At 32.5% G+C, this 23,875-nt stretch overlaps 1 protein-coding gene across 1 annotated transcript; it reads right to left on the bottom strand.

Moving 5' to 3' along the window:
* Positions 1–228: 228 nt before the first annotated feature.
* Positions 229–5,063, bottom strand: LOC120139214 (EEF1A lysine methyltransferase 2-like). Its single transcript, XM_039154522.1, has 7 exons — positions 4,719–5,063; positions 3,770–3,895; positions 3,328–3,528; positions 2,049–2,145; positions 1,307–1,410; positions 989–1,040; positions 229–607 (listed from the first exon to the last, which is right to left on the bottom strand). The coding sequence occupies exons 1-7, from the start codon at positions 4,958–4,960 to the stop codon at positions 380–382; spliced, it is 1,050 nt and encodes a 349-aa protein (XP_039010453.1). The 5' UTR covers positions 4,961–5,063; the 3' UTR covers positions 229–379.
* Between the last annotated feature and the right edge of the window lie 18,812 nt (positions 5,064–23,875).

Below are 23,875 nucleotides of genomic sequence, written 5' to 3'. Positions count from 1 at the left end.
AGTTAAAGCGTAATTGTCATTTATTATATATATTTTTAGCCGATATTTCTTTGTTTTATCTTGAGTTTGATTAAAATCTTTGAAGTAATATATAATGGTTATTAAAATTCTATTCTTATAAGACATGATTGTTCCAGATTTCCCCTTTCCACTTTACCACTAAAGAAACAAAACAAGCATGGTACTCGATTGCCTAGGATAATCTCACCATAAGTTACACCACTTTGATTGAAAGAAACATAGAGAAGAATCCGATAAATTTAAGTTTCGAATGTCAATATCTATTCAGCACCAATGTGTATACATGATCCTTAACCGCTTTTAACCACGACAAATCAACGTGTAGTCGGTTCATGAAAAAAGACTCCATCCTTCAATTTTAGTTCCTTTGAAATGCAACGGTGGCAACACGTGATCCCACACATCCACCAAACATGAATGTTGGATAAGTCCGAACATGATTCAGATATCGAAACTGGGGGTGGTCGTTCTGTGTTTCTTGGTCCTTGACTGTATTTGGCTCTTGGGGTGTTGCAATGTTCCCTTGATTGAAATTTTCCACCTCTTGCACCAATTCATCTTTCGTATTGTTGCAAGATGTAATCACCTGCAAACAGCATTAAAATTAAAAAAGGATAGGGTGAAGGTTGCTCTCTATGTTGTTCCGACTCTTCATTCAAGTACTTGTGTCTGACATTGTTAGACAAGGGTATGAGAAATGACCCTCCAAATGCATAGAAAAAGATCTGCAAATACCCATGTCGAACAACTACCCATATCCGACACATCTGAGTCCTGGTAACATAGGTGGTGGTGTATATTTCTTTTAATGAAAACTCTAGCAGAGTCTAGCCTTCTCGAAACTATACTCGGGATAAAGTTTTATATTAGATCTTATCCAAGTAGTCGATGCAATGGCCCACATTTCACAGATTTTAAAAAATAAAAATAAAAGATAAAACCATAAACAAGCCTGTAAGGTGCTTACTAATATTCCACCAGGGGCCAACAACTTTGAAACTGAATCCCAATACATCATCCTGAAAAGGAAAAAGTTCAAGGAAACTTAAAAAGGTGATCTGATAGACAGCCATAACTGTAGAAGCCAAAGTTAGTTTCTTTTTCTTGTGGCGGTGGGGGGACTAACTAACTAATGCCTATCATATTCATAAGTGCAAATTGCACTAGTCCATGCATTTGATTCTATCTGCATGGACATGAACTTTTAATAATCAGTTACTCATCATGAATATTGCTGTACGAAGTCAAAAGGGGAATATTTTAGTAGAGATGGAATCACCATTACCTTTTGATAGGTCCATCAGGATGCAACCCAATGGCATCAAGAGTCCCCTTATCCATGACAAGTTGAAACTGTCTATCCAACTTTGTCTCAAGAATATCATCAACCTAAGGACAAAATGAACAGGGTAACTGTCAAGATGCTTTGAGAACAGTAAAGAGCCAACAGAGTTATCAATTATGTAGGAATTCAACTCCAACAGGAATGTTTTTACGCTCCATTTTCTGCATAAGAAACCTACAACTCCACACTTACCTCTTAGGTGTTAGAAGTATTAATATCCAGTTCTTCTCAATATGGATCTCAATTGTCTTTTGGACTGCATTGTTGGCCAAAACTTCCCCAAGGCAATTTATTTTTGGTTTATAGCACCTCTTACCAGGTTAAAAAAGTTTAAAGATAAACAAATATCTAAAAGTAAATAAGAATGTGGTTAACTGGATTGCCCAGGAATTGAAAATGGGTACAATGGTTTCTCACAACAGATGAAAGCGAAGTAAATAGGTCATCTTAATTAAGACAAATGGATAAGGAAGTTCTAAAAATTAAACAAGAATATAAAGAAAGAACCAAGACAATGCTGATGTACAAGTACGTTGAAAAAAATATACAAAGCATAAGAATTAACCCGTGCAAACATACCATAGAGCAATTCATTTCAAATCAGAGATAAGCACTAATTTTTTTTAGGGGGAGGAAAAAGTCTACTTAAAATTCTTTTAGATTCATAGAAAGCCATCCATACCAGGAACTTAATGTTTAAAAATCCATCTCGATCTGCAAGGCTTCGAGCAAGGTCAACTGCCCCTTCACTATAATCAGTTCCAGTTAAATCTGCGAACCTGAATTAAAAAATGCAGCACATTCACCTGACCATAACTATCAAAGCAATAACAAAAAGAAAATTTTGTTTCTTTACACATAAATTTATCATAACATTTATTAAAGGCCTAAATATATTATTTGAGTATATTTATTTAGACTACAATTAAAAAGATTAAACTAACACTGAAGTGATAGACAATGGAATAACAGAAATAGTCTTTTCTGTGCCTTTTCAGTTCATTTTTGGGTGAGTGCTCTGTCATGTACAGTCTCTCTAATTTAAGAAGAAAAAGTCAATCATTGAATTCACATACAAAGATGATAACTAATTGTAACAGTTCATAAAGTGTTTGATGCACATCCAGAATAAAGTGTTTGATGCACATCCAGAATAAAGTGTCGTTCAATTGATTCTTCAACCTAGAGTGCCATTCTAATTAGGTCCTTCTGTTGGCCTATCCATTAGTTTTGGTGTTAAATGCCAGGCTGCAGCTTTGAACTGAAGTGTTTAACATATTATTAATCCATACATGTTTTGAAAAAAAACATTTTAGATTCAAGTAGGAATTTAACACCTAAGCTAACAGCTAATAGAATGGCATGATTGAAATGATACTTTGTTTCAGGAATCAATCTGAATGTTTTTTAGTTTTTAAATCAATTTAAAATTTTGCTGATACCTTGGGTATGGCTGTTGCAATTAAACCTAATAATACGCATGGAATTGTAAATAGGGAAAATGTTCTCTGGTTATTAAAATAGTTCATTTTTAAAGTAATACTGCCACGATGGCTACATTTCTATATTCAAACACTAGTTACAATACCATGGTTTCTTTATATATCTATATTGCTTCACATTTACAAGCATCATTAAATGTCAATAACTAATGCATATATATGTAAGTGAAATTTTTTCCATCTTTAATTAATCTTGCATCTTTTTCTAAAGAAAACATTCATTCATACCCATTAAATCTGATAATATTATGGCCAACCTAAATTCAATATTCTAAGACCAAGAGCTGCTCTCATCTGCTTATGTTGAATACAGCAAAATGTCTTATCAAATACCATAAGAGCAATAAAAAGAACAATATGCAAGCCAACAGATTGTTTCACTCTAAGCCCATGAATTAGTTTTACTTAAATTCATATTTGTAGCATAAAATACCATTACAGGCAAAATCTTAAGCGTACCCTTGCTTAGAAAGTTCCTGAAGGAGCAGACCATTTCCCGTGCCAATGTCAAGTACACTCCAGGAAGACAAATGCTTATCATCCTGCTCAGCAGGCTGAGACTTGGCCTCTCCAACATGATTCAGGATGTGACCTTGGGAAACATCAATACACAAGCTTTTGGTCCAAGAAATAACAGTATCCATGACATCGGTTCCAAACCTATGGAAAGAGAGGTAAAAAGGTGAAGAGCAAAAACTAACTAAAAGACTCAAAATGAAATTAGCACAAATAAAGGTTCTTACAGTCATTTTCCTATAAGATGGTTACTAAATTCCATTTAATATATTTATACACAGATAAGTATTTATGTGATAGCAAATAAATAACAAATATTTTGGCTATTAGTACATAGATCGTGCCTATTCTGAAGGAAAATTAACATTATTAAGGCAATGCTAACCAAATTTCACCGACGTGGCCATGTTCACGAAAATTTGCAAGCTCATCGAGATATGCAGCATCCCAGTAACTCTGAAGACCAAGCATTGATGTCATCGCATCCGCATCTGGTTCATCCTTGTCGGAACTGTATGTACAACACAAACCATACAGGCCTGATAAATATACACTATTCAACTTCTTTAGCAATGAGTAAAAATAATACTCCTAGAATTCCATCCATAAAAACAAAATCCTGAAAAGCTTCTGTTCTAATGTTAACTTTTCCACTTTCCATAAAAGTATAACATTTTCGGATATAAAGGGAAATAATAATCTTGACTCGAGCCATAACACTTTTACATTTTCATTGAATAAATTATGTTTGAATCGGTATTTCGTTATACTCAGTAGCACATTTTTCATCATATATGATTTTCAACAATACCATTTCCTATTTCTTTATAGCTGAAGCCTCAAGGGGGGGGGGGGGGGGAAGTACCCAAACAAGAAGAAAAAAACTTGTTTCCTGATAGCATTCATCTATAACAATAAATATTTTATATATTGGATGTCGATCTATTAACTTTTTGGCTGTAAAGAACTAAAGTTTCTATAGATTGGTAAGCTTAATAACTTTTACTTTCATTTCAATAGCAGGGATCCACATATATTTATTTTTGGAATAATATGAAAATCACACTAATACAAGCCATAAATTGGGAGGATAAGGTAAAATAACCTATGAAATTTTCCAATCCAAAAGTCAAACTAAGTTAAATGTTCATCTAACCTTGTCGCAAAAATTTAACTTGTTAGTAGATCAAATCTCAAGGTTCAAAACCATTCCCAAAAAATACATAAACAAACAAATAAACAAAACATAAAACTAAGAAAGGAAGGTCCGAATTCAGTTTCTGCAACTCCAAAACCCTGATTTATCAAGTAACTTAAAAACTCAAAAGAATAACCTGTAGTCAGAAGCGGGACGGAAGTTGGCGGCGGAGGAGAGGGCTTCGGCGGCATCAGCGTGGCGCTGCTCATCATCAAGTGTGCTTCCGTAATCGCTCTTAATAGACCATGAATCCGCAGCCACCGACCTGTCATCGTCGGACGCCCCTTCTCGACCGGTCTGAAACAGTTGCTGATGCGGCGCCGAAAGATGCTGGTTTGCTTCCGACGAATCTTCAGGCGAAAACCTCATTCCTGCCATCGATCTCAAGCTAATTAAATAAAAAAAAGTTTAATTTGTGAGTGAAGCAAGGAAGATGGAGACTTGATTTGTTTACGACTTCGATATTTGTTTAATGAAAGTAGAAAAAGTGGAGATTTTAAGTAGATTTTTTTCAGTGTTCTTTTTTGTAATTTCATTTTTTTAATTTTTATAAACAATACTATTATTATATGGATTAATGACCAAATAAGTGTCCAAACTATATATTTTATGCTGAATAGGTGCCTATATTATTTTTTGGCCCATCCAGTTGTTTAATGTTACAAAACATTATCCCTTAAAGTGCCCGAGCCATTAACGGCGTTAGTTTTCCCATTAAGCGACACGTCTCATAATCTGATAATTTTAAATATATATATATTTAAAAAATTAAACTATATATTTTTAAAAAAGAAAACATAAATTTTGAAATAACCCCTAAACATGTATAGACTCTTCTACCACTAAGTTATTTTATTAAATACTCGATAAGCTTTAGAATTTAAGAAATAACCCAGAAAAATTCCTTCATTTCTTTTAGCATCAAATTTGCCAAGATTGTATTATCTTTACCGTTGTTTAAAACAAAACATTTACATCCAAATGGATGAAAATAGCTAATGTTAGGCTTTTTATTTTTGAAAAGTTCATATGGAGTTTTCTTTAAAATAGGCCTAATCATTACTCGATTTATAACATAACAAGCAGTATTTGTGGCTTCCGCCCAAACATTTTTTGGCAAATTATTTTCACAAAGCATGGTTTTAACCATTTCCTCTAAAGTTCAATTTTTCCTCTCAACAACTCCATTTTGTTGAGGGGCTCTAGGTGTTGAAAAATTATGGCTAATTCCATTTGAATTACAAAACTTAGTAAATCCAAGATTTTCAAATTCAGTACCATGGTCACTCCTAACACTAGAAATGGAGTAACCTTTTTCGTTTTGGATTACTTTTGAAAACGTGATGAATTTTTCTAATGCTTCATCTTTAGTACTTAAGAATATAACCTAAGTATATCTAGAATAGTCATCTACCAATACAAAACAATATTGTTTTCCACCCAAGCTAACATTCCTAATTGGCCCAAAAAGATCTATATGGATCAATTGTAATATTCTACTAGTTGATACATCATTAATGGATTTAAAAGAAACTTTCTTTTGTTTTCCTTTTGAGCATGCATCACAGATTTTATCTTTGTCAAATTTTAGCTTTGGCAACCCTCTTACTAAATCTCCTTGAATTAGTCTATGTAAAACACTCATGCTTGTATGTCCTAGTCTCCTATGCCATAACCAACTATCATGTTCATCCTTAACAACTAGGCACAAGTTAGTCATATTAACATAATCTAAATGCACAATGTATATGTTTCCTATTCTATGACCAATAAACATAATCCGATTAGATGCAATGTCAACAATTTTACAACCATTTAATTCAAATAAGACATTGTATCCTTTATCACAAATTGACTAATACTCAATAGATTATGCTTTAACCCATTCACATATAATACTTTTTCTATTTGTATGGAAGATGTATTACCTATGGTACCTATACCTTAAATGTAACCTTTTGAGTTGTCACCAAAGGTTACCACTCCTCCATTTTTGTAGTTAAGCTTTATAAACTGGCTCTTGTCTCCAGTCATGTGTCTTGAGCATCCACTATCAAGGAGCCATGAATTTGAACTTATATTTTGTGCCTTGTAGCAATGCTCATTTTCCTACAAACATAGATTATTTTTTTATTTTTGGTACCCAAATTCTTTTTGGTCCATATTCATTAGTCTCTAAAATTCTAGTCCCCTTTGATATCCATTTGTGTAGGATATCCTTATCTTTAGTAGTAATGAGTTCTTTAGGAACCCTTATACTTCTAATGATTTTACTATTTGAGGTTTTTTGGGGACCTCTATGATTGTAGTTCTTAAAACTTTTTCTAACAAAGTTGGATTTTGAACTTTCTCCATTTTCAAAACGTTTTGTTCCAACTTTATCAAAATAAGCTTTAAGATCATCAATTTCTTTTTGATGATCGTCATTTACTCTTGAAAGTAAATTATGCAAATCAGTATTCATCTTTTCAAATTCATGTAGTTTGATTTGCAAATTTTTCATTTTACTTTCAAGATCATTGTTGTCTTGGATATGAGATTATTTTCGTTTTTCAATTTTGAAATATCTTTCTTGTATTTTGAAAATAATTTCTCATAATCCGAAGCCAACCCAGTATATTCCTCTACTAACTCATCATAAGAATAATCTTCTAAATCAAATAAGTTAGAGGTTACCTGAGAATCTTCCCAGTGGCCATCAAGCACAGGTTCACTACTTCTTGTTCCTCTTCATATGATGATTCATCATCATCGCTCCAAGTAGCCACGTGTTCCTTGTGCTTCTTCTTTGATTGACCATTCTTCTTTAATTGCGGGCAATCGTATTTGACATGCCTGGGCTTTTTGCATTCATAGAAAATGATCAGGTCCTTCTCTTTTGGTTCATTTTTGAAGCCTTCATTTCTTTTGAATTTTCTTCCTCTGTTGGGCTTCATTAATTTTCTGAACCGTTTGGCAAATAATTCCATCTCTTCATCATTGTCATCATCATCAGAATCACTCTGATCTTTTGTAGATTTGAGATCAACTCGAACACTATTCTTTTTCTCCGTCTCATTCTTTGTCTCGTCCTTCTTCTCGAGGTCTTTCTCATTTTGAATCATCATTTCATGCGTGAGAAGAGAACCAATTAACTCATCAAGAGTTAAAAGACTTTAAGTTTTTAGCCTCGATGATCGCCGTCTTCTTTGATTGCCAAGCTTTTGGAAGAGAATAAACTATCTTCCTCACAAGCTTCTTGTTTGGATTGATCTCTCCATATGCCTTGAGACCATTGACAATCACGAAAAATCTATCGGTCATAGCTTTGATATCTTCATCCGATTTCATCCTGAAATTTTCATAGCTATGAGTTAGAATACTTATTTTGGATTCTTTTACCTCATTGGTGCCTTCATGAGTGACTTGTAATTTATCACATATCTCCTTGGTGGTTGTAAAAGATGAAACTTTCATGTATTCATCTGGTTCAAGAGCACAAAATAGAATATGGATGGCTTTTGAGTTGAGCTGGAACATTCTCGTCTCTTCTTCACTCCACATATTTAGGTCTGTGGATGGCTCGGAGTATCCGTTCACTACGATTTTCCATGCTCCCATGTCACTAGCTTGAATGAAGTATCTCATTCTATTCTTCCAATAGACATAATTAGCTCCATTGAAGAAAGAAGGCTTGTTGACGGGCTGAGAATCAAGAACGAAGTCGAAGTTTGAGGTTGAGGTCATTGATGACTTGATTATTGATATAACTCTTCCAAAATTGACTCAAGAGGTGGTTAAACCTTCAAATGAGTGTGGCTTTGATACCAATTGATAAGTTAATCGATTGATGAATCAGCCAAGATGGGGGTGAATTGGCAATAAAAATTTCGGTGTAAGCTCTTACAGAAAATTGAAAATATTTGCACAACGATTTAGAGTGGTTCGACTTTCTCAACCAAAGTCTACGTCCACTACCTTAGCTATCCACACTAAGGATTTTCCACAAATTCAGTAATTTGTCTTTCTTTTGAGGACAAAGAGTAACCTTATAACTCCCTCAAGAATTATAGCCCAAATTCTTGAGAACACTCTTTCCCAAAGAGAAAATTACAAATTCTGTAAACTTACAAAAAAACCTCACAAGGTAAGATGTTTGTACAATTCTAGAACAAAGAAAAAACACTCAAGAATGAATACAATTGAGTACAAATGGTGTTCTTGAAAGCAAAATGAATATTGAATGAAAAATAGGCTTGAAATGCTCAAACTTAACGTTTGATGCTTTCTCTTTGATTCTCTAGCTTCTCTTCTTAATTGTTGTTGATTAATGGCTTCAGGACTTGTTTAAATACACCTTGGATTGATTCTGAACGTTGGAGATCATTGGTGAAGTCAATAGAGCCGTTATGGTGTGAATACCATTTAACAAATCTGTTGGGAGTGTAGGTGTATCGGTACACTATCAAGGTGTATCGGTACACTCAGTGTAAAATTCAAATATTTCGACCGTTAATTGACCTAGTGTATCGGTACATCCCATGTGTATCGGTACACTAATTACATTCGATGTTTCTCGGAGCCAGGAGTGTATATATACATCGACTGTGTTTCGGTACACTAATTACATTCAAAATATGGGGTGTATCGGTACATACAGGAGTGTATCGGTACGTCCCTTTGTAAAAATTATTTTTTGCCCGATTAAGGTTCGAAATAATTTGTAAAAATTGTTTCAAAAATATTTTAAGATTAAAACACAATTTTACACTTAAGTAAGGTTTAAAATTGACATTTGAAAACTTGGAGTAATATTTATGATATTCTATTAATTTAATCGAATATTATTTTTGAACCGAATATAAAATCTTAAAATTCAATAGTACTTTATTTGTTATATCGAAACATCAAAATGTTTTCAACATATAAAAACTATTATATCAATATATCTATTATTTTTTTAACAATGGGATACCAAATTTAAATTTAAACTTAAACTAAATATTAAATATTAAAGAATAAAGTTTGAGTATCAAAATGAAACAAAAGTAATAATTTAGATTGTAAACACGTATTTTATCTTAAAAAAGATAAAGTTAAAAAAATGTGAGTAAATTATTAAAATAATTTTTTGAAATTAAATTCTTAAACTATATATGGATATTAAATTTTGAATTTTAGGGTAAATTATGTGTTTAAACCTAAACTATTAGTTTTGGTTCATTATAATACCTAAACTTCAATTTTTTTAATCATAATTAAATTTTAGTTTTTGTTTCATGTTAGTATCCGTTCAAATTTAATGTTAAGTTTTGAAAAAAATGAAAGTTTAGGAACTAAAACCTACCAAAACTGATAGTTTAAGTATTAAATGCGTTAAGTTTTTAATGGAAAATACTAAAATGAAACAAAAATTAAATGTTAGATACATTTTGAAAAAAAATTGAAAATTTAATTACTAAAACGGACGAAAACGGATGGTTTAGGTATTAGGTTCGCGTGGATTTTTTTTATGCAGCTAGAGGAGGCTGCTATTGGTGATCCAAAGGCCACATCGCTGGAGCGGTCAGGCTCCCCTATGGTTGGGGATGATCGGTCAGATTCAAAGATGGGCTCCTGTCACTCGGAAGGGACTTCATGATGTCATAGAGGAAGATGGAGGTACGCTTACTGGTGGGCCACTGATTCATGACGTTCCGACTAGTTGTATGCGGCAATGGTTATCGGAGATACTGAACCAGTTATGAGTTATTTTACGGGATTTGGGGATGATGATGTTATTTTTCATGAAGGAGACATTGTCATTGATCGAAATGACCCGTTTTTTATCGTTCAATTCTTTAATCGAGTTCACGATTCGATTGATAAGAACATGCGCCTTACGGTGGTAGTGTGTCTTCTTAGGAAGACCACTGGATATTGTGTTCTTTCGAACAAGAATATGACTATGGAGAGTGTAAGGCAAGTTTTAGTTGGTGGCAGGGATTCAAATAGCGGAACACAACCGCAATAGTGACCGCTATTTTACGGTAGTGAAATCACGATAATAGCAATCTGTCGTGGTCGTAATTTAACATTTAACGGTAAATAGCATTGATAACGGGACGTTATTCCCGTTATTCAATCATGACTTTAAAAAAAAAAGATTTTTGAGGTCAAGAGCAGCGTCGCCGGTGAAGAAGCAGCGGAGTCGAAGGACCTAGAGTTGTTCGATTTCATGGGAAAGAAAGAAGAGGAGAAGCCCCTAGAGGAGGCGCTCGTAACTGAGTTTGACAAGGTTAAGATTGAAGAACCAAAGCCAGAGAACGAGGGAGAGGAGAAGAAGAAGCATGGTCTCCTGTAGAAGCTTCACCTATCAGATAGCAGCTCCAGGCAGCAAGACATTGATGGAGTATTGAATCCAGCGGCACCAAGTAAGGTTTCTTTAGGTGGCCATGATGGTGCATTTGAAACCACTGCTGTTGAAACCACTAATCCAACCGATTTACTAGATTTTACTGATAAATTGCTATTGAAACCACTAATCCAATCGACTTGCTGGATTTTACTGATAAAGATATATTGGATGCAAAATATTGGGAGATTAGTATGTATAAGACTGCATTGGATGGGAGGAAAGGGGAGTTGGCGGATGGTGACGTGAAGAGAGATGATGATTTGGAGGTTCAGATTAGGAATAAGTTGAGAAGGGATGCCTTTTTGGATAAATTGTGAGATGGAAAAAGTGGGTCATTAATTATAATTATTATGTTTTAGTATAAATTGTGTGAAATTTAAAAAATTTAGGACCGCGACATCCGTAGTGACCGCGATAGCATTCGTTATGTCCGGAATCGCGATAAATACGACGTAATCAAAAATGTGACCGCCAACGCTATTTAAATCCCTGGACTTGGACAACGATTATTTTTTGGCTCGGTTTTAACGTGAAGAGGATTACACGAAGGTGTTAATGGAGGGGCCTTGGACGGTTTTCGGTTCGTACCTCGCTGTTCAACCTTGGAGTTGTACCTTTTCAACATCGACGAAGCATCCCTATCAGGTTATCGTTTGGGTCTGTCTTCCGGGACTGCCTTATAGGAACTATACGAAGTCTCTTTTCGGGTGCTTACAGCTGAACTTGGGCGGGTGATAAAGGTCGATTATAACACCAATAAAGGTGAAAGGAGGAAGTTCACGCGTCTCGCAGCGGTAGTTGACTTGACAAAACTTATACTCTTATGCATCGGGATTGATGAGTTCGTTTAAAAGCTGGAGTACGAAGGACTACCATCTTTTTATTTCTGATGTAGGTTTTATGGACACATACAGGAGGTTTACAGACATTCGACAGAGAAGAGCGTTGAGTCGGGTGGGCCCCAAACTGAAGTAACAACCTCATGTGAAGATCTAGCTACGCGTGTAGATGGTAAACTTTACGGACCCTGGATGGTGGCAACCAACCGACGGAGAAAAACAGAGAGGGAATACTAATACAAACACTATGGACGAAGCTTGTTATGCTCAGTACTATGGAGGGAGAGAAGTTGAATACGTCATGACAGCAGAAAGGTGTTGCTTCGAATGCTAGAGTAGATCGAGATAGGCCGCATAGTGAGAAGGTTCATGGGAAACAAGTTACTTCTCTTCCAAGGAGGTCTAAGGTGGCACAGAACGATACAAGTAGCTCTATAGCCGTATCAAGCTTGTCGAGTGGAACGAGTCGATGTTTGGGGCTATCGAGAAGCAAAAATGGATGATTTTAGCTCGTCTCTGTGGGATTGACAAAGCTCTACTCCAAAATCATTTTGAGTTCTTTTCAGATTAAGAGTCTAATTTAAAAGCTGAATTGGAAACTTTACTAGAACAAGAAGAAAGTATCTGGCTATAAAAATCTCGCACTAATTGGATTTTACATAGAGATAGGAACATATATAATATATGGTTTTTGAAAATATATTATATAGTTTTGAAAACATATAAAAAATATGGCTTTTGAAAATAATTTAAAAAAAAACATATATAATATATATAGTTTTTGAAAACATATTATATAGTTTTTGAAAACATATTATATAATTTTTGAAAATATAATATATGTTATATAGTTTTTAAAATAAATATATTGTACATATTATTTATTGTATTATATATTATTTATAGTATTATTTATTATTTTATATTATATTATATTATTATTAATATTATTTTTTCGGTTTATTTCTAGGTCCAAATAAAAGTCCAACAAAGTCCATCCCATAGTCCAAATCCAGGTCCTAAGCCCGTCTACATGGCCCATCAGGGCTAGGGATTTGCATTTAGCAAGAGCGTCGTACTGTTGAGATATCAAGAGTCAAATATGGTGCGTGACGACCACGCGCCGACAAGGGAGCAATACATGCCCAAAATAAAAAATCATAGTAAAATCGAAGAGCAAATCGGAGCAAAACCCGAACAGATCAAAGGGGAAAACTTCCCCTATTTTTCAGCAACAACATGCCGAGAGAATCAGCCACACCCAAAATCCCAGTGGAATCGGGATTATAACACCCAATTCAAGGGAAGTAACCCTTTTCGAAGGCTACAAGAGGCCACCGATGAACAGAACAAGAGGATACAGAGAAAAACCAAGAGAGACAAATAGAGCAACTAAGCAATATATAACAAAGGTATCGCACATCAAAGAAAAGAGAGCAAGTCAAGCAAAAAGCATTCGCATAGTTAGAAAAAATATCATAAAAAAATTTCAAGGTTATCATTGGTCTAGTGTCGGAAGGAGAGCAGTCGTCGGGAAAGCGAAAAGACTTCACCGAAAAAAGGTAAATCTGAAAGTCTTTTCTTAGATCTACACTGATAGAGGTGTTTTCTTGGTATTTGGGGGTCGATTTCGGCCTCAGGGTGTTGAGAGCTTTCAAAAGGGGTAGGTTTTAGGTTTCAGGTGACGGTGTCTCGTCGGGGAGGGTGGCTGGCCATAGGCCGGTTAAGTTGGTGAAGAAAGAGTTGAGAGGATTTGGGGGTTTGTTTTTAGGAAATGTTAAAAATGAATGAAAATGGGGATTTAAAGGCTATTTATAGGGAGAACTGATATGCAATTACTAAATACTTTAATTATTTTCACAGTCCTTGAAGGTTTGATGTGTAATTCATTTTGGTCACCTGTTGTAATTTTGCCCTTGAATTTTGAATTATTTCAATTTAACCCCTATTTATATTTTTTTATTTTTCAATTTGGCACCCTAACCTTTTTATTTCTTCATGCAAATCACCTTTAGTGTCATTTTGATCCCTAAATTTCAATTTATTTTAGTATAATCCTCTATAATATTTATATTTTAAATTTAACATTATTTTATTTATTTCTCTTTATCTTTTTAATTTAGCCATTTTTTATTCTAACATTAATTTGCTTTTTTAGGCAATTTTAAATTGGTCAAAGGTAACAATTCAAATCGAACTTTTAAATTTTAATTTAACTTTTAATTTTCGCAATTAAGACAATTGGGAAATCAAATTGGTACTAAAAGAGCAGTACAAGGGTGCTAATTCTTCCTTGACCGTAATTGACTCCCGAATCCAAATAATTTCTGGTAAAACACATATCAAATAAATGGTTAGTTAAGGTGTCCGATAAACCTAATTTAAATTGATCGAGGCGGCTCCAACACATCAATTCAAGTCGGAACTTAGTTCCGGGACCACCCGAAGGACGGTTATGATAGCTTGGCGACTCCGTTGGGGAGAGGTAAGAGAATCATGCCAAAATTGATTTCCGGTTGTCTTCTTACGCAAAAATTGTAAGTATGAATTATAATTTTTCCTTTCGATCCTTGTTATTTACCTTTGATTATTATTTTCGAATAAATAGTTGTCCTGATGTTTTTTAATGATTTTAGAATTTTTCAAAAAAATCATTCATCTCAGGTTCTATTCCCGAGCTCCAAATCCTTTTTAAGTGGGGGTAAATGTAACATCCCAAACTACGGGTTAGTGACTAAATTGTAAAATTTCAGAATTTGGTGATCAAAGTAGAATAGTTGAATAGTTAAATGATTTAATTGGGGATATTCCCTAAAAGTTATTAGTAATTATCCAAAGAATTAAAGGGTAAAATGGTCATTTTTCATAAAATATATTTCTTTATCTCTTTAAGAAGAGATAAACACGTTAGGGGAGAGTATCTGGAAAACTCTTCTTGTTCTTGCTCTCTTATTCTCCAACGTGCTGAGCAAAGGTGAGTTTCTATTTAGTTGATTATTTGTTGATTTTATGAGTTAGTTTTGATCATTAGATGATAACTAAGCTTAAAGAAAGCTTAAGTTATCTTAAAATCAAAAGATAAAGGGGTTAGAGAAGATTAAAGATTTGGAGTTTTTAAGTGAAATCTTGAAATAGAGTTGATAAGTTGAATTTGAAGTTAAATTCGACTTGTCATCATCTTAATTAAGAGATATGAAGTGATAGAATTGAAATTAGATCATGTTGAAAATTTGGTATGATTATTGATTTCTATATGGAGAATAGAATTTTGAGGTTTAAGATGAAATAAATGGATATAAATTAGTTTAAGTATGTATATTGAGCTAAGAATATAAAAGGGGATGAAATATAAAGAATTGAAGCAAAAATAGTAAATTTTCGTGTAATGAATAGTGATTTCTGGACTTGAACAAAATTTCCAGATTACACACGGGGTACAGATTCCCCCTTAAATGAAAAATGGAATTTTGGTTCATTAAATCGGATTAAGTTATTAACATCAAGTCTAAGGTTTAGGCTTCTGATAGTTGTTTTGAAATGTTATATTTATGTAGATATTGAGCCTAAACAAGTTCCGGAATAATCAAAGGATTAGGATTGAATCAAAGCAAGGCTAAGGTGAGTGCAATTTAATTTTACTTGTGCTATCGAAAAACATTGGCTTGCGATGAGCCAGTGATGGAGTTACTATGGTAAGAAGTGACTCATAAAGTGTTATATGATTCTTATGAGTGCATTTTAGTTTATAGAATTATAAGGAATTGGACTTGTGATAAGTCTATTTCCAATAGTTATAGTGTATAAAGTATTGCTTATAAGGATGTGAATGACATGAAATGTATGTATACTTGATTATATGAACTGATATAGTAAGAAATGACTCCTAAAGTGTTATATGATTCTTATGAGTGCATTTTAGTTTATAGGATTATAAGGAATTGGACTTGTGATAAGTCTATTTCCAATAGTTATGGTATATAAAGTATTGATTATAAGGATGTGAATTACATGAAATGTATGTATACTTGATTATATGAACTGATATATGCTTATATGTGCTATGTGATTTATTTGATATGCCATATGTGGAAATAAAATATGAACCATAGGAAAGAATTATATGAGTATGTGGAAAATATGATTCAAAGTATATGTGGCATATATATATATATATATATGAACATAGGTGGAAAAGATATGACGTACATATACGAATAAATGAAAAATGATATAACCATATGAAATGAGCTACATGATTACATGTAATACGTGATTACATGCACTTGTGATACATGTTAAATGACATGAGATAGATGTTTATACATACATGTGGTATGTGACAAAAGAGAAAGAACAAGTGATATGAAATGAACAAATGACAATGCCCACATTATATGATATGAGAGCTATAGGTATAGTTGGCATGCCAAGAGTTGAGGGTTTCATAGGTTCTTGGGGACAATACAGTGGTCCTTCAGGACAATACAGTGGTCCTTTGGGACAATATAGTGGTCTTTCGGTACAATACAGTGGTCCTTCTGGACAAATTTCGTATGCCACTCAGTGGGACTTATACGAGCTGTGGTGACAGTATTAGTGCACAACCTCAATGTACTCACATACCTTTAGTTCTCAACAGTGTATATGGGCTAATAAAGAAATTAAATAAATATATTGAATGTGATATGTATATGTGATTTGTTATATGGAATAAATTACAAGATTCATGTATTGGTTATATGAAAGGATATATGTTTTTAGTTGTATGAATTGTATTACATGAATTATATGAGGTTAACTGTATTTCTTTATGAAATGATATATGATGGGTATAAATGATAAGTATATGATAATATGATAAAAGGTATTAATGATAATAATAGGATAATGACAAGGAAGAAGATAATTATATATGTACATGTGTGGATTTGATACATGAATAGAAATATAATGGTATATGTGCATGTATGCATTTTGATATATGAAATGTTTTATGGTTTTTATTACATGTTTTTATATGCCTCACTAAGTCATCGACTTAGCGTGTGATTATTTCACACGTAGGTTTGGAAAGCGAAAAGAGAAGTAAAGAGGAACAAGACATGTCAGTTCTCCTTATCTAAGATCAGATCAGAAATGTGAATCAAATTACATGCATTTTGTTAGAAAGAATTTAGTTGGCATGTAATAATATAAAAGATTTGAATATGATATGTTTTAATCAATTTTGTAAAATCATATGATTGAATTTGTAATGTTTTAAAGGTGTATATATAAATGGAAATTTTATACGAATGAAAACTTTGATTTTTATAAATTTATACGTATTTTACGGAAGTACTGTAGCAGTACTGTAGCAGGTTATCGATTCCCTGTAGCAGGGGAATCGGTTCCCCTCTTTGAATCTGGAAAATTTTAACATTCGGGTACTGTAGCAGGTATTGTTCATCACTGTTCATTATTGTTCATATGGAACTGTTCATACGTATTTTACTGTTCATAAATATGTTTTTGATTGCAAATTTTATACAAAACACAATTCAACAATATATGATCGTATTTTCAAAGTGAAAAATTTTCTGATATGATAGTGTAAGGAGTATACTGTCTTGATAATAGAATTAAATTATCATGTTATATTAGATGTATGATCATAAGAGTTTCCAAAGTGAAGCATAAGGCAATAGACTGAAGGTAATAGCATTCACTGGCCCTGGCCAGGCAGGGAGAAGAGCGAAAAACCTCAGGGCGTGCTTGTACAAGATTAGAGAATGTTTCATGATGTTAAATGATATTAAGATATTTTTTCAATTTTATACTACTATAATTCATAGAATGAATGTATCGAAAAGAGTTAAGAGCACCCGAGTTCAAGGGTGAATTTGAGAAATGTTCTGTTGTTACAGACCTTTGGATAAATGATATGAAGATAATGCTAGAAGGTTTTGATTTCTCCAAATTGGAGAAGTTAAATTGAGTAGTTTTGTTACTATGTGGGCAAGCTAGAAATATGGTGGACAAATGTCACCATAAGAATGTTAAAAGATAAAGTGACACGGTTATCATTTGAAGAATAATTCAAAAATAAGTACATGGATGATCAGTTCATAAAATAAATGAAGCTCGAATTATAAGTTTGAAGCAAGGGAATTATATATGCATGTGTATGAAAGTAAGTTTGATAAGTTAAACAGATTTATTGCTGAGTTGATTCTGATTAAAAAGGATAAGAAGGATACATGTGATTGGTTGTTTAGGGCTTGTGCCTTAAATTAAAAGAGTGTTACGGGTTTTGAAATTGTTCTCGTTTCAAGAAATGGTTGATCGCGTTAAAGCTCTAGAGAGAGCTAATAATAAAAGGATTGGAGAACAAAAATCTCATATGATTAAGAGAATTAGTGCTTCATAAAGTTAAGCACCATCAAAGAAATATAGAGATTTTGATTTTCAACTTTAAACCAAATATGAATTAGTTGTATTCTCCGCTAGGGAATAAAGCCAATCAGTTCAGATGGATTGAAAATTATAGTATTAAAGGAACTTTATCGTTCTGAAATAGAATAGTTTCTTTACAACATGGACAAGATAAAGTGGAAGAGATTGATGTTAATTGGAGAATATTAAAAGACCAAGGAATGGTTTAAGAATATGTATATCAGTGATCAGTTATAAGACAAAGGTAAATGAAATGGTTGAATTCGAACCAAAGGAATTATATTCTGATCAAGTGATAATGAAGGTTTGATAAGTGAAGGAAATAGCGAATGAATTATTTTGACTGGAAAGAATATATATATATATATGGATAGTTTGATGAATGTTTATGTTTTGATTAAAAGAAATAAGTTGAATAATAAAGTAGTGTGCTTGTGAATGTATTAAGGTTAAATGATTTGTATGTTTGAGGGAAACTAAGGATTGATATAAAGGTTAAAAATAATAAAGAAGGAAAAGTATAAATGATATGATAGGAATGTAAAAGCATAAGAAAAAAAAGGGTAATGAAAGGATTAAAGTAATGAAATGAAGATTATGATAGCACAAAAGATGTATTGAAGAGGTGATATGTGAAAAGGAATATTAGAATGGTAAATAGTATTGTGTATAAGCAAGAGTGTGTATATGATATGAGATTTGCATTATAGATGAAAAGAGTTAGCAATGGCTAAAAAAATTATGTGATGGAAATGTATTGAATTATAAGATATTGATATGTTATGATAACTAAATATGAAGTGAATCCGAATACATTATATGTCTTAATTATGTAATGTGATGTAGTGAAGGAGATAAGGATTTGAATGTTCAAGAGAATATAAAGAGTAATAGAAAAGTTTGAGAATGAGTATGTCAATGAACAATTTATAAAATAAAGGAAGTTATAATGTTTGATTTTGAAACAGGGGAATAATATTGTGTGTGAGTAAAAGTCCAAGTTTGAAAAGTTGAGTAAGATACCATTGAGGAAAATTTATGTGGAAAAATGTATATGACCAAGTTGATAAGAGTTGTACCCTAGATTAAAAAGTTAAGGATTGTGTTAAAAAATTGAATGTGCAACCAAATAATGTTAAAGGATTTCCACTATCCTAAAGTGGAAAAGTTAGATGAAGTAATTTAATTGCTATGCGGTTGAGCTAAAATATGGTAAACAAATGTTATAATAGGAATAATAGGAGATTCATTAATATGATTATTGTTTCGGAAAGAGTTTAAAGAAATATGTACACCAGTTATTATTTTATAAGCTATAAGAAGTTGAAAGGTTGAGTGTAAACAAAGGAAATTTTATGATACATGAGAATGAATGTGGATTTGATAAGTTAAGTAAACTGTTGTTGAGATAACTCTGATTGGAAAAAAAGGGTATATGATTAATTGATGAGGGCTTGTGCCCTAGATTGAACAGTTGTTATTGACTAATTGTAAGAGTAAAGGTGATAAAGTAATAAGATTGGAAGAAAAGATAAAACGAGTTAATCAAGTATGATATGGATCTGAATATGATTATGTATTTGGATCATATAGATATGATAAAGGCAAAGAGAAGAGTATTTACAAGTTTTAAAGAGAGCTTTGAAAAAAAATACAGGTACAAGAGATGGTGAAGAATATGATTCAGTATAAATAAAAAGGATTATCAAAGTTACGAAGATGCGATGAAAATCAGTAATCCTGGTTAAGTATGATAAAGGTTATATGGAAGTGTAAAGGATAAGTTCGATATAGAAATACAAGAAGTGTGTAAGGTGATGTGAAAAGATTGTTTAATTCCATAAAATATATGTTTAATCACATTTGAAGAAGATTTAAAGTTGTGTTTTTGGTCAAATGATGATGGAATAAAAGTTTTGTATTGTTATAAGATAATTATAGATTAATGAAGAAATAGATTGATTTATGATATGGAGTGAAGAGAATGAATGTTATTGTCTACGTGATGAGTGACATTGTATGAATTTTAGAAAGATCAAAGGAAAATGCAAAATCAAAGGAAAGAAAAGACAGAAATGGATGAGACTACCGGTTACTGTTTATATGATAAACGACAGTAGATGAATGAATAAGGGAAAAGTTAGGGGAAGAACTAAAGGAAGGAAAGATCAAATAAAGAAAACAACATGAGAGAATTAAAAGATATGTTCTTAACAAAGTGTGAAATAAAAAGTCGAGGACAAATTTTCTTAAAAGGAGGGGAGATTTGTATCATCCCAAACTACGGGTTAGTGACCAAATTATAAAATTTCAGAATTTGGTGATCAAAGTAGAATAGTTGAATAGTTAAATGATTTAATTGGGGATATTTCCTGAAAGTCGTTAGTAATTATCCAAAGAATTAAAGGAAAAAATGGTCATTTGTCATAAAAGATATTTTTTTATCTCTTTAAGAAGAGATAAACATGTTGGGGGAGAGTATCTGGAAAACTTTTCTTGTTCTTGCTCTCTTCTTTTCCAACGTGCTGAGCAAAGGTGAGTTTCTTTTTAGTTGATTATTTGTTGATTTTATGAGTTAGTTTTGATCATTAGATGATAACTAAACTTAAGTAAAGCTTAAGTTATCTTAAAATCAAAAGATAAAGGTGTTAGAGAAGATTAAAGATTTGGAGCTTTTGAGTGAAATCTTGAAATAGAGTTGATAAGTTGAATTTGAAGTTAAATTCGACTTGTCATCATCTTAATTAAGAGATATGAAGTGATAGAATTGAAATTAGAACATGTTGAAAATTTGGTATGATTATTGATTTCTATATGGAGAATAGAATTTTGAGGTTTAAGATGAAATAAATGGATATAAATTAGTTTAAGTATGTATATTTGAGCTAAGAATATAAAAGGGGATAAAATATGAAGAATTGAAGCAAAAATAGTGAATTTTTGTGTAATGAATAGTGATTTCTGGACTTGAACAAAATTTCCAGATTACGCAGGGGGTACAGATTCCCCCTAAATGAAAAATGGAATTTTGGTTCATTAAATCGGATTAAGTTATTAACATCAAGTCTAAGGTTTAGGCTTCTGATAGTTGTTTTGAAATGTTATATTTATGTAGATATTGAGCCTAAACAAGTTCCAGAATAATCAAAGGATTGGGATTGAATCAAAGCAAGGCTAAGGTGAGTGCAATTTAATTGTACTTGTGCTATCGAAAAACATTGGCTTGCGATGAGCCAGTGACAGAGTTACTATGGTAAGAAGTGACTCCTAAAGTGTTATATGATTCTTATGAGTGCATTTTAGTTTATAGGATTATAAGGAATTGGACTTGTGATAAGTCTATTTCCAATAGTTATAGTGTATAAAGTATTGCTTATAAGGATGTGAATGACATGAAATGTATGTATACTTGATTATATGAACTGATATAGTAAGAAGTGACTCCTAAAGTGTTATATGATTCTTATGAGTGCATTTTAGTTTATAGGATTATAAGGAATTGGACTTGTGATAAGTCTATTTCCAATAGTTATAGTGTATAGAGTATTGATTATAAGGATGTGAATACATGAAATGTATGTATACTTGATTATATGAACTGATATATGCTTATATGTGCTATGTGATTTATTTGATATGCCATATGTGGAAATAAAATATGAACTATAGGAAAGGATTATATGGGTATTGGAAAAGATGATTCAAAGTATATGTGGCATATATATATATATGAACATAGGTGGACAAGATATGACATACATATATGAATAAATGAAAAATGATATAACCATATGAAATGATATAAATGATTACATGTAATACGTGATTATATGCACTTGTGATATATGTTAAATGTCATGAGATAGATGTTTATACATACATGTGGTATGTGACAGAAGAGAAAGAACAAGTGATATGAAATGAACAAATGACAATGCCCATATTATATGATACGAGAGCTATAGGTATATGTGGCATGCCAAGAGTCGAGGGTTTCATAGGTCATTCGGGACAATACAATGGTCAGTTGGGATAATATAGTGGTCATTCGGGACAATACAATGGTCATTCGGGACAAATTTCATATGCCACTCAGTGGGACTTATACGAGCTGTGGTGACAGCATTAGTGCACAACCTCAATGTACTCACATACCTTCAGTTCTCAATAGTGTATATGGGCTAATAAAGAAATTAAATAAATATATTGAATGTGATATGTATATGTGATTTGTTATATGGAATAAATTACAGGATTCATGTATTGGTTATATGAAAGGATATATGTTTTTAGTTGTATGAACTGTATTACATGAATTATATGAGGTTAAATGTATTTCTTTATGAAATGATATATGATGGGTATAAATGATAAGTATATGATAATATGATAAAAGGTATTAATGATAATAATAGGATAATGACAAGGAAGAAGATAATTATATATGTACATGTGCGGATTTGATACATGAATAGAAATATGATGGTATATGTGCATGTATGCATTTTGATATATGAAATGTTTTATGGTTTTTATTACATGTTTTTATATGCCTCACTAAGTCATCGACTTAGCGTGTGATTATTTCACACGTAGGTTTGGAAAGCGAAAAGAGAAGTAAAGAGGAACAAGACATGTCAGTTCTCCTTATCTAAGATCAGATCAGAAATGTGAATCGAATTACATGCATTTTGTTAGAAAGAATTTAGTTGGCATGTAATAATATAAAAGATTTGAATCTGATACGTTTTAATCGGTTTTGTAAAATAATATGATTGAATTTTGTAATGTTTTAAAGGTGTATATATAAATGGAAATTTTATACGAATGAAAACTTTGATTTTTATAAATTTATACTTATTTTACGGAAGTACTGTAGCAGTACTGTAGCAGGTTATCGATTCCCTGTAGCAGGGGAATCGGTTCCCCTCTTTGAATATGGAAAATTTTAACATTCAGGTACTGTAGCAGGTACTGTTAATCACTATTTATTATTGTTCATACGGCTCTGTTCATATGTATTTTACTGTTCATAAATACATTTTTGATTGTAAATTTTATACAAAACACAATTCAACAATATAAGATCATATTTTCTTAAAATGAGTTCAAATGTTCAGTTATTTTGTAAGAAAAAGGTTTTGAAAAGTCAATGTGACATCTTAGACTCGTATTCGGGTTGGATAGGGGTTGCGGTGTTATAGTAAAAGCGATGCCTTCATGGGAATTTACTCTCTGTATGGGCCTAGAAAGTAACCTTCGGGATTCATATACCTTATGTTTTCGTGTGAATTTATTCTCCGTACAGACATAAGGGAGTGTATCCTCTCGAGTTTAACTCAGTCCACATGAGCCTGTGATGGGTTTAGGACTGAGGGTCAGCCAAACCTAATGGGGCACTAGCAAGAAGAACTCAGGTACCTATTTTAGAACCAAATTGGGATACTGTAAGGAATTAGAGCCCACCCCAAAAACTTCATTCAAAACCTAAGATGTCTGATTTATTTTATGCTTTAGTTTTAATGCTCAAAGCATGCGTATTAGAAATATATGTGGTTAGGATTTGTTCAAAGAAAATAGCATGCGGGATAGAGATCATGTATGGGTAGGAATAAAAGGCATGTGGGGTAAAAATCATGCGAG

This window comes from Hibiscus syriacus, unplaced genomic scaffold, assembly GCF_006381635.1.
Source record: "Hibiscus syriacus cultivar Baekdansim isolate YM2019G1 unplaced genomic scaffold, ASM638163v2 tig00110730_pilon, whole genome shotgun sequence".
NCBI lineage: Eukaryota > Viridiplantae > Streptophyta > Magnoliopsida > Malvales > Malvaceae > Hibiscus > Hibiscus syriacus.
This window is presented reverse-complemented; position numbering and strand designations above follow the sequence as displayed.

Excerpts from the sequence above, each read along its gene's own strand:
- LOC120139214 (XM_039154522.1), bottom strand. The coding sequence starts at position 4,960 with ATGGCAGGAATGAGGTTTTCGCCTGAAGATTCGTCGGAAGCAAACCAG. Across the intron at positions 1,411-2,048 it reads TTTTAAACATTAAGTTCCTG|GTTGATGATATTCTTGAGAC; the intron begins GTATGGATGGCT and ends TTTTGTCCTTAG. Across the intron at positions 1,041-1,306 it reads CCTGATGGACCTATCAAAAG|GATGATGTATTGGGATTCAG; the intron begins GTAATGGTGATT and ends TTTCCTTTTCAG.